General features: G+C 28.9%; 1 protein-coding gene across 3 annotated transcripts; it reads left to right on the forward strand.

Moving 5' to 3' along the window:
* Window positions 1-1,680: 1,680 nt before the first annotated feature.
* Window positions 1,681-6,071, forward strand: LOC114176820. Of its 3 annotated transcripts, XM_028061994.1 has the most exons (7): window positions 1,683-1,867; window positions 1,963-2,205; window positions 3,126-4,130; window positions 4,360-4,554; window positions 4,648-4,799; window positions 5,221-5,331; window positions 5,572-6,071. In XM_028061994.1, exons 2-7 carry the CDS (start codon window positions 2,065-2,067, stop codon window positions 5,639-5,641), a joined length of 1,674 nt encoding a protein of 557 aa, XP_027917795.1. In that variant the 5' UTR covers window positions 1,683-1,867; window positions 1,963-2,064; the 3' UTR covers window positions 5,642-6,071. The 3 variants fall into 3 exon arrangements, with proteins under 3 accessions (XP_027917794.1, XP_027917796.1, XP_027917795.1); XM_028061993.1 differs by having other exon boundaries at window positions 1,681-2,205; XM_028061995.1 differs by having other exon boundaries at window positions 1,681-2,205; window positions 3,198-4,130.
* The last annotated feature ends 5,807 nt before the right edge of the window (window positions 6,072-11,878 follow it).

An 11,878-nucleotide genomic window follows, 5' to 3' on the forward strand; every position in this document is an offset into this window, starting at 1 on the left:
TTATTCACCAAAAGGCTTACAAATAAAACATTGTATGTTCATCAATGAGACATAATTGTGCAACATGTTCTCTTCGGCTCCTCCCTGTACTTTTCAGATCAGTTTTTGCACTACTTGTTTAAACATTTTTCTCTGACATCATGATACAAAGGATATTTATAGCCAACATCTCTCCCAGTCATCTCACACATTTTTTCAAAAAAGCTAGATTTTTATAATAGCATTGATGTGCAGATAAATTCAACTACTTGAGCATCAATTTTTTCCTTGTCCCCCATTTTTCTTTTATATAATTAATTTAGAGTAACTTGAACAGCATAAATGAATTCTTCATTTCCTTTATTTTTGAAGATCATACTATTAGTGATATCACTTGTTTCATCATCAAAATATTCAATGTTATTTAGTCATCTTTTCTTCATTGATGCTTCCTTAGTTTCTATCACAATTTTTATTATTACATCTTTAAATTCTTCGAACATTGAAGAACAAGGTTAAATTTATGACATCAATCAAAATCTCAATGATATATTAAAATATTAATACAAATATATTTTTAATTATAAAACAAATTAAATAAAGTTCACTTTAATAAAAATACTGGTATAACATTTATATATTAATTAAATTTGATTTTAATTTAGAAAAGAATAAAATTATTTTATTTAAAAAAAATATGGATGAAATTTTAAATTTAAATTTTGCACATGATAATTGACATTAGAATGATACATGTCACTGTGACATCATACCATCTTTAACATGTGACAAATTCAAAAACTAAAATAAAAAAATTATCACATCATACTTGACATGTGATAAATTCAAAAACTAAAATAGAAGAATAAAAAAATTTATGAACTGATATATAACACATGAATTAATAATGTTAATAAAACAAAAATTGAAATGACAAAATTTCATCACATTTTAAAAAGTAAAGACCTTATTAAGACAAAAGAAAATTTGTGAGATCAATATGAGATTTTTATACGAAAATAAAAAGAAAAACATAATTAAATCTTTTTAATATATAATTAAATTAAAAAATCGAAATAACTAAAACATGGATCACAATTTCACATCATTTTGAAATAACATATATGATAAATAAAAAGGAGTTATCGAAATTAGAATGTCAATCAAATAAACCTATAAATATAATAAAAATATACATGATCGTAAAAATTTGAGAAAAAGTTATATGAAATAAATTATTATATTATAGATTATTTATTTTTTGTGATATATTTTCATCATATATAACCACATAGTATCTAAGATTAAGGATCGAATTAATAAAACATAACTTTCACTAGTTAAAAACCATATAAATAAATAAATTTTAATTAATTAAAAATATGTAACTTTTTATATTAACAGTGTATTTTCATTCAAACCCAACAACTTTCCCTTCACTTTTACTCTATATTTAGACAGAGATTTTTTGTGTAATAAACCTACCACTTATAAAGTAAAATGACATTTGTCACAATTTATATATCTATAATTTATCTTTTTTATTGATTTTATTTCCACACCAACCTTCCAATATGAAATGATCATTCATAATCATTCATAAAGACACTTGACTCCGAGTTTCGAAACCATCCATGAGCAATTGTTTGGTCCCATAAGGGACCTCGACTTTAGAGAAAACCTTGTTGGGAATTCTAATTTTATGCAATGACCAATGCACAATTAATTCAAATCACAGAACAGTTGCAGAGAAAACTCTGTCATCTCATCACGGTTTAATAAACAAAAACAAACACTTTCTTAGAATAAAAGCCTCATCCTCTCTCCGCAACAGCAAGTGAGTTGCTTTGTCTCATTCACCCAGCTACTCCCATCACCACCTAAAAATGTAACCTCTACCCTTTCGTTTTCTCTCTACCGTTTTTCTCTTCAAACCTAAATAGTCTTAGATACCAATGCAAGTTTAGTTTTACCTCTGTGTAGATCTGACCACGTTGGAGTCTCAAGAAAGAAGGCATTTTGAGTTCTGGGTTTGTGAATTGGTGAACTGGGTTACTGAAAAAGGGGACACTTGTTGTTGGGTTCATGGGTTCCAATGGAAGCAAAGCCACTTCTTCTTCGCCGTCGGCGAGTTTAAGGAAGGGTCGATCTAAGGGCCTTAGAGTTTTTCAATCTTATTGTCTTGGAACTACTTCTGGTTCTCACGACAGTGATAATGCAGACCAGGTAACTCAATATTGTCTATGCTCTTTTCTTACTTTTTTGTTTTTTTTTTCTCACTTGCCTTTGTTCATTTGTTTTCATTTCTTCTTGTTTATCGTCCCCCTCAACCTTTCTACCTACTATAAGCTCCTAACCGATATGGTTTGAGGCTATTTGGATTGTGAAATGGAGGTTTTTTACTATGATCAAACATAAGGATTCAGAAGCTACTTACTTTCCGGTTCTGTTCAAGTTCAATGCTACGTGGATTAGATGTAGAATAACCGTCGTTTCGAAACTTTCATGCGTTTTATCTGTTTTTTGAGTATGCAAAATGTTTTTCTGTGCATCGGGTGGTGGTGTACTATTCTTGTTTTTACGTTGTTAAATTATTAGTATTAATGTTGTTGATGCTATTTGATGTAAGAAGCTTTTACTATGCATGGAGTGGTGGTATACTGGTTTTTATTTTGCAATGTTAAAATTATAGTTGTGTTAATGTCGTTGTTATTTGACTTAAAACGAGACCTTCAATTTCACTGTTTTTAATATAAAGTAGTTGGTAACTAGTTTTTTTCTGAGGCTATGGAATTATTGTTGTTTCTATACCTTAATGATAAAATCTATTATTGAGCGTCCTTTTTATCCATTCATAGAAAAGAAAATAGGAATTAGGTGAACTAATTCTCGTGGAGCATCGCATCTGGTCTGCAAATAATTTGCAAGAGTTATCATGATTTTTAAGAAGAGTCAAGACCTGTCTTAGTTAAATCTTTGAACATGTCTTGGAAGTAATACTTGGAATGGTTCGGTTTTTTCTATTCAAAATCTTATTTCCAGAATAACCCATCTTGAATTGAATGTTGACAGCAGTTTTGGTTGTTTAGGACATAGTTTTATGGTGCTCGTTAACTGTCTCACCATAATTGTAATTCTTGCTGTAGGTTTGTGATCAGAATAAAGTAAATGGCAGTGATCTTACATGTACTAATGGCAATTTAACAAATTCGTATCAGGTGAAAACAGAGTCATTTACAAAGGTTAAAGCTAGTGAAATAACTTGTATGCCTTCTGACATTGACCTTCATGAATGGGGAGAAACAAGCATCCCAAACACCTCATCCAGAAGTGTTAGCAGCTCTAGCCATAATTATTCAACCCATTCCTTGAACCCTACAAGTCATTTCCTTTCTCAGCTTAGCCTCATTCCAGGTAGTGTAAGCTTTAGACTTAGCAGAACCACCAGTTTGGGGTCATCATGGCCTTGTCCTGTTTCTTCTGCAAGTCTCTCCTTAATTGACAAGGAAGATGAGTGTAATCTCCACCCTAGATCTCCTGGAAGTTCGATTAACAGAAGAGAAGCACAAGAAAGCAATAACATGCTTCATGCATCTTTTTTCAATCAAATACATGCACAATATCATGAAGATGCTACTAATAATTTAAGTGTCCTTACATCAGATACACTTGGAAACTTGCAGAGAAATCCCACAGATTTAGTTCCCACAAGAGAAGGGCTGGGTGTGAACTTATTTTCTCCAAGAATTCAAACAGAGACGGATATTATTGACATTGGAAATATTAATCGGCAATCAGTTGAACAGAATGTTCATTTTAACCGAACTTTAAGTGTTGGAAGACTTCATGACAGAGTTCTTGGTAGAACAACATTTTCAGACCTCACCTTTTTCCCTTTGCAACAGGAAAGAGAACTGAGAGATGCTAGCCACCATAGCCAGGATATTGACAGGCAATCAGTGGAGGGAGATTCAAGAGTGTCATCATCTGATCATACGACCGTTAATTCTTCTACATCTAGCATGTCTAACTCCATGTTTGGTATCCAAGACTATGAGGTTGAGACTTCACGATTGAGAGAAGGTAGGTATCAGGATCTTCTGGAGCATAGGTCCAATTTCCTTGAACGGAGAAGAAGAATGCGGTCCCAGGTTTGTGGATTTTGAACTTTGAGTAACTACTTGTGATTTGATAATATAGTAACAGAACTAACCAGCAAAATTCAGTCTTTTTGTTAAAACAAAAGAAGACAAACGCGTCAAAGTGATGAGGTTGATTAAATCATAAATCTTTAAACAAGCAAAAAGAAAAAGGCAACTTATTTAGAAGTATCCATACCTGACATATTTCCTTTACTTATTTGCATGTAATATTATTTAGGTTCGTGCTCTTCAGCGGTTGGGTAGCCGGTTTGAAAATCTTTCTGGACATGATAGATCATGTATCTTGTCTGGCCAACATAGAAATGGTCATTGTACATGCCGAATGAATAATCGACACACTAATTCAAATGATGATACCGGTGCCAGAGCTAGCATATCAAGAATTGTTATGCTTGCTGAAGCCTTATTTGAGGTAATTTTATTGTGCTGTTTAATTACTTAAATTTCTAATGATCACTGATTATATACTTATACAATTCGAATCTTTTGAACATGTTTGAATTAGGTTCTGGATGAAATTCACCAGCAATCTGTTGTTTTATCTTCCCGGTCATCTGTATCTTGTATTGGATCTGTTCCTGCACCGAATGATGTTGTTGATTCCTTGCCTGTCAAGTTATATGAGAAGTTGCACAAGCATCAAGACGATGGTGCTCAGTAAGTCTTTGAGTTTTCCATTTCTGCTTTTATTCCCTTTTGTATTGGTAATTTTGGTTTTGGTATTTATAGATCCTGTTTATTATTATTTACAACATAACGTAAGAGAACACAAAAATAATAATTTGCGTAACAATTATCCAAAACAAAACAATTAATTTAATGAACTTTCCCAAAATAAGAAAGAAGGAAATGAAGACTTGTGTCAGAAGGCCACTGGTTTCGGTCACAGTGTAGATTTTTGCACGTTAGAAGTTTAACATTGACAGTAAGAAAATACTACTTGGTACAATGATATTGTACCTGGCATTTTGAGGCCTAGTGTGTGCAACTTGTCACTTTTACAGTATCTGCAAGTATTACATACTATAGAGGTATTTTACGTTTTTCAACTCTGCTTATCCTTTTTTTTGTTTCACAGATGCTATATATGCCTTGTGGAGTATGAGGATGGAGACAACATGAGAGTACTGCCATGCCATCATGAATTTCATAGAACATGTATAGACAAGTGGCTGAAGCAGATTCAAAGGTATGAGAAAATTTGAATCTGAGTTTTCTGGATCACTATATTGGTAAATTAAAGCTTCAAAGTTGTACAAACTACTTTCCATTTAATCGTGCCAATTTACTGCTGTATTGTATCTATGCATAGATAAATGAGCTCCACAGTTTTTGTGCACATATAATGGAATGTAAGGGATAAGTATTAAGAAGTATATCGAAATAAAGGGACTTAAAATGTTTCTAACTTGAATGATATTGTGCACAGGGTATGTCCACTTTGCAGAGGGGACATATGCATATCCGATTCAACGCCAACAGAAAACAACAGTGTGTAGTTGTTGATGAATATTAGTTTTGGAGTATCCACTGTCACTTGCATTTTCTGCTGGCTGCCATTGTCACTGTTCTCGATCATCATTCACTCCTATAGCTCAATAGATATCAAATTCATGGAAGTGATGAAATGACATGACATGCTTAAGGGTGAGAGGAAAAGTTAAATTGAAGAGGTGTCAAAATGTGGACATAAAGGAAAGGGACGATCCTCAAATATATATACTTATAAGAGAAGGGGATAAATTTTTCCCAAACCATGATTATTAAAAGTTCTATTCACATACATTTTAATATAACATTCTTTCTGTATCTCATTTACATAAATCTAAATCGATATAATACATACAGCTTTCAAAGTATACTACAATGTAAATCATTTGATAATATTTATTATTATTGTTCAATTTTATATAGATCAGAATTGATATACTCTTCAATGTATATTAAAATATAAGTCATTTGATCATTTTCTTATTGGTCAATTTTAATAACTGATGATCTGAAATTAAAACATAACGATTGGATTAGTATAATTATTTTTTATATAAAATTATTAAAGATGTGATATTTAATAAAAGTTTTATTCCAATTTTAGTTTAGTTTTTAGAAATTTTAATGCTATTTTTACTTTGATAGAGTGTGTTTACATAAATCATTGTTCGTGTGTGTGTATATGTTTGTGTATATATATATATATATATATATATATATATATATTTATATTTATTTATTTATATAAATGATTTCTTCTTTTGTGTTCACATCTCAAAATTTCAATTTTACCTTTTAAAATATAATTATTTATTAAATTTTTAAAAATTGACCGTTATTTTTATAAATTTTGTATAAAATTGTCTATATCTGCTTATTCTCTTCTTTTTTTTCTATTTATCAATCGTCTATATATTTTATTTTATTTCTAATAAATATAATTTTATTTTATATACTAACTTAATAACATTATTAATAATATTACAATATCATTACTTACTAATATATTATATCATGTATATGTAAAAAATGCGTACACACATACGTAATAGCACTTGTGTTTACGCTAATTTATAAAATGTAAATATATATATATATATATATATATATATATATATATATATATATATATATATATATATAAAGAAATATACATGAAATATTTATATAATTAAAAATTTATTTATTTTAATTGATATTAAGTTGTTGAATTAACGAAAAATATTTATTAAAACAACATTTCCTTTATTATCATTCAAACAATTGAAACATGGCTGATGATAAACAAACACTTTTTTTTCTTTACAGTTGTTTAACACTAATGAAATAGTACTTTTATATTAAAATTTAGAATGATTTAAGATTCAACCAGAAAAAGTATATATATATATATATATATATATATATATATATATATATATATATATATATATATATATATATATATATTATTTTGTAATTGGTTTTGAAAGGTGTAAAAAAATTAAGAAAGGTACATGAAAATTTGTCTTTCAAACATATATTCTTATATGATCAAATCTCATTCCTACCTGGAGTAAACAGCACCTAATAAACCACAGACTTTCTAAACTTTTCACACATCTTTTTCTCGGAAAAAAAAAATCTTCAATATTATTTTCATATCTTCACGTTTCAATTAACATCAAGCAAAGATATATAAAAATTTAACAAAACATAGTAATCCTAAGAAACATATATAAAAATAATACTTAAAATTGCTCCCAAGTTAAACTAAAAATTGATTTTTAGTTTGAAAAACTGAATTGAATATATAACATATCATTTTAATTTTAAAAACCAGATGAATTCAATGAAAAAAATGATATAATTAAATCTATTTAAGTAATTATGACGTATTTATATTATATTAATTTTAAATTTTAATTTAATTTTAAAATAGTTGAATCCTTAATCTTATGAAAACTATTCACAGATGATTTTTCAAACATTTCTCAAATTTTTTGCCTACCTAAAGAAAAGTATGAGAAAAATCTCTATTATATATATTTTTGTTTTATTTCTTGTTTCATTGGAGTTATATTGAAGGAAAAAAAAGAATAATAGACACATTTAATGTTGCTTTAGTTGTTTATGGCCAATTAATCACACTGATATGATAAAATGTTACTCATGTTGTTGGTATGTTTGTTGTTTGTTTGCACGTGTTTGTCTAATTTACATGTTCTAATTAGCATTTTTCAGTATTAATTTTTTTCTTATTTTCCCTTTCTTACTCTCAATTGGTAGTTATAGACCCATTGTTAGAGAAATTATGATCAGATAACCCATTCATAAAAAAAATAAAAAAAATCTTCACAAATATTTACATATTTTTATTAAATTATTTAATATAGTAATGAAATAAATACTTAACACAAACCATATATTTTAAAAAATTGAAAATGTTCTTAGTAATACTTTTCATGAATCAAATCTCTTGGAGTCATGATTATCGTATATCATTCCTAATCTCTTGAAAATATGGGATTATGATTTCTTAGAGGTTTGCTACTAATTTTTTTTTTCTTCCTATCGTATTCTTCAAATTTATCATATCAAATCCCATTTTTTTTATTTAAATAATTGATATCCAGTTTATACCGATTCGATTCTTTAAAAATTTACATTTAATTTTTAGCAACCTTACCTAGAATTTTATTAAGACATAACAATATTCTCCTATGTAATACTACGTTCAAGATACACACGAATACTAGAATACACTTCAAGATTTTAAAGACAAAACAAGACAATACCACAAACAATTACCTATTTTTATCACCTACTCAATGATATGAACACAAAATAAATGAGATTATACAAAGGAAAAACTATAAGGAATACACTATGTGCAAATATTAAAAATATCACCTATGTCAAGCCAAATGTTTTTTAATCACAACAATATTGAATAATTCATGATGTTTTCCATAAACTTTAAAAAGAACTCTCCAATAACACTTCAATCATTGTCTCTTAGCTTTTTTTATTTTAGAAAAATTCATCTTCTTTTTGAAACAGAAAGTAGTTTCTAAAGTGGACATTTTTTTTTGAATGTATTAATTGATTACGTTAGTGAGGTAATCGATTAAATATGTTCATATTTGATTCTTAGTAGTCAATGAGTCAAATCAACTGATTAAATTGTTGTATTAATCGATTAACAAAGAAGAATAAAATTATTTTTTCAAGTATTACCATATTAGTCAATTAGATTATTTACCTAATTGATTATTTTTCAGTTTGGTTGGTTAACATTTTAAAAGACACTCATTTTGCGTCATTATAGTGCTTGATTGATTCCAAGACCATTTTGAACAATCAGTCTTGTGCCTTTGTACCTTTGTATTGGACATCATAAAAAGCAATAAACTCCAAGCACTGCTCGAGGCTTTTTGATCCTTAAGTGCAAAGGGCAAACACTCAAGACACGTACCTTTACGATTTGATATTATAAATGTAGGTTAAAATACCTTTTTGGTCCAAATTTTCGTTAAGTTTTGTCGAATAAGACCTAATTTTGGTTTTGTGTTCAAATAGGTTCCAATTTTCGTCAATTTTTTTCAATTGGGTCCTTTTTTGCTAATACCATTTAAATCATTAACGACCATGAACAGTAGCTGCCACGTGTCACTTTGTGGTTTTTTTGAATTTTTTTAAAATGTCTACGTGTCAACCCAACAGCGTACCACGTGTCAAAGTCAATGTTCTATATTCAATTTGGTTCCTATATTTGTTATTTTTGTTTAATTTAGTCTCAATTTTTATTAACATGAACCAATTTGGTCCCTCTCCAAATTGAAATTAAATTTACTTTTTATATTAAAATTCACATTTTTTGTTAAATATTTTTATATAATATATTAAAATTCACATCATTATAACTTTGATATAAAAATTAAATTTGGTCACATCTTCGATAGGGACCAAATTGGTCAATTTTAAACAAAATTGGGACTAAATTGAACAAAAATAACAAATATAGGGACTAAATTAAATATAGAACATTGACTTTGACACGTGGCATGTTACTGGGTTGACACGTGGACATTTAAAAAAAATTAAAAAAAAAATAAAAAAAATCATGAAGTGATACGTGGTAGTAACTGTTCATGGCCGTGAATGATTTAACCGTGTTAGCAAAAAAAGACCTAATTGAATAAAATTGACGAAAATTGGAACCTATTTGAACATAAAACCAAAATTAGGACTTATTTGACAAAACTTGACGAAAATTGGGACCAAAAAGATATTTTAACCATAAAGATAAAAACCCAAAAAAATAAAATGGTTCTATCTGTAAAGTCCATGCATTATTGATATTAAGCAAATTTGGTCAAACAAGCACAGGGCATACATATTGACTCCCATTTCAACCTAACTTCTACTCTCTACCATCATTGCCATTTGCAACCTCATCTGCTACGTCATAACAATAATCATAGCAAAAGAGAAACACAACAATCAATTAAAAAGAAGAAAGGATTAGCTAATGATAATTTTGAACATCCATAATCTACAATATATAAAATATACTAACGCTTATATTAATGACAGATTCTTATCTACAATCAACAAATTGTAAAATACCCGTATACACCTCCATTATCTTAAAATTTGGATTATTTATGCATTGAATCAGATACTCAAGAAGTCAAACATTTGTCATGTAATCATGAAATAAAATGTCACGATCAACCCAAATTTATTGGGTCTTAATCTCTCACGAAAGAGTAAATTCACTTATAACTTCGCCATAAAAAGGGGTCCCTTGTCCCAAATCTCGCTATAGGAACCTCCCTCAATTCTCACCACATAAACCTCATTTCTATATGAGTTTGTGAGCTTAGTATAGTTAGAATAACTTCACAATATGGATCCCTAATCAATGTATAATATTATGTAATTGTTATAGCATTCCTCATTAGGAACACCATATTCATATAATATCCACAACATCTTTATACAAACCATTTTGTCACATTAGCCATTTTTCATTCTCTTAAACCATAATCATTCCCTAATATAATAATTCGTCAAAAGATTTTCCACATTTCAAACTACATGACAAATACAATAATTAATATATAAGTTCAGCAAGCTCACTTACTCGCTTAGCGACTAAGCAATTCACCCAATGAATTAAGCACTGAAACAAAATACAAAAAAGTGCATCCAATGAGAGCAGACTTTCCCGATGACCAAACCTTCCCTGCCTTTATGCCAAATTTGAATTTAACTTTTGCTTAGTTACTCCTTTCCCTTGCCTAGCAAACCGAGTTTGGAAGCTAATTTAATCAAGTGAGTCCAACGAGCCACGACTCACTCTATGATTTTATTTTTAAAGCTCACTTGGTGGGAGTTTGGCTCACCGAACGAGTCAGCATAAACTAATCACATAAATATACAAAATGGAGGATACCCTTGGCTCTAATGAGCATTTTCATCCTCCATACAAATCAAAAGCAATACCAATTCAGTCAAAAAGACTCATTAGAGGCCAAAGATTCCACCTCACAGATTCACCCTAAAATTCAGATCTTAGGTACTAGTTCAACAATTCAAAGACAAATGACTATTCATCCATATTTCACACATCAACCCAATCAACAATAATTAAATATACCATTTTGACAATTCAATCACAAATTTTTGTACACTCAATTTAGACAATATAAATCAAATTGTGCAAAATTAACATTAACTTCCCTTACCTTGGTTAAAGAACTCCATATCTCACAATTGCTTCCTAGAGCTCTATTTCTCACAAACTGACCTAACTATAAAATAAAAATCTAAATATACGCACACGATCATACACAAACAAAGATTTAATTTTTTAGCACATTTGAGTCACATGTATTGAGTAACAACTCACATGCAACTAAAAATGCAAAACAACCTAAAAAAGGTAAAAAGTCAATGTACTTTGTTTTTCACTCTAATGAGATACATGTGTAGAGTTCTTTACTAGGATTGATCATATAATCTTTGATCTTCAAAATGATTAAAAATAATGGGTCATAAAGTAGTCAGAGAATAGGTTTTGTACAAATATATAAAAAGATGATAAAGAATTTTATAAAATGAAACTCATTTAATAAAAAAAATCTCTCAATAACTCTAATATTTCATTATTAAAATATTTGAGTGTCATCTTAAAAAAATCATCAATAACTCTAGACAAATTTATAGTTCGTTGCGCTATTATTAGCATTTAAGCC

This window comes from Vigna unguiculata, chromosome 3, assembly GCF_004118075.2.
Source record: "Vigna unguiculata cultivar IT97K-499-35 chromosome 3, ASM411807v1, whole genome shotgun sequence".
Classification (NCBI taxonomy): Eukaryota; Viridiplantae; Streptophyta; class Magnoliopsida; order Fabales; family Fabaceae; genus Vigna; species Vigna unguiculata.

Excerpts from the sequence above, each read along its gene's own strand:
- LOC114176820 (XM_028061993.1), top strand. The coding sequence starts at position 2,065 with ATGGGTTCCAATGGAAGCAAAGCCACTTCTTCTTCGCCGTCGGCGAGT. Across the intron at positions 4,800-5,220 it reads CATCAAGACGATGGTGCTCA|ATGCTATATATGCCTTGTGG; the intron begins GTAAGTCTTTGA and ends TTTGTTTCACAG. Across the intron at positions 5,332-5,571 it reads TGGCTGAAGCAGATTCAAAG|GGTATGTCCACTTTGCAGAG; the intron begins GTATGAGAAAAT and ends TATTGTGCACAG.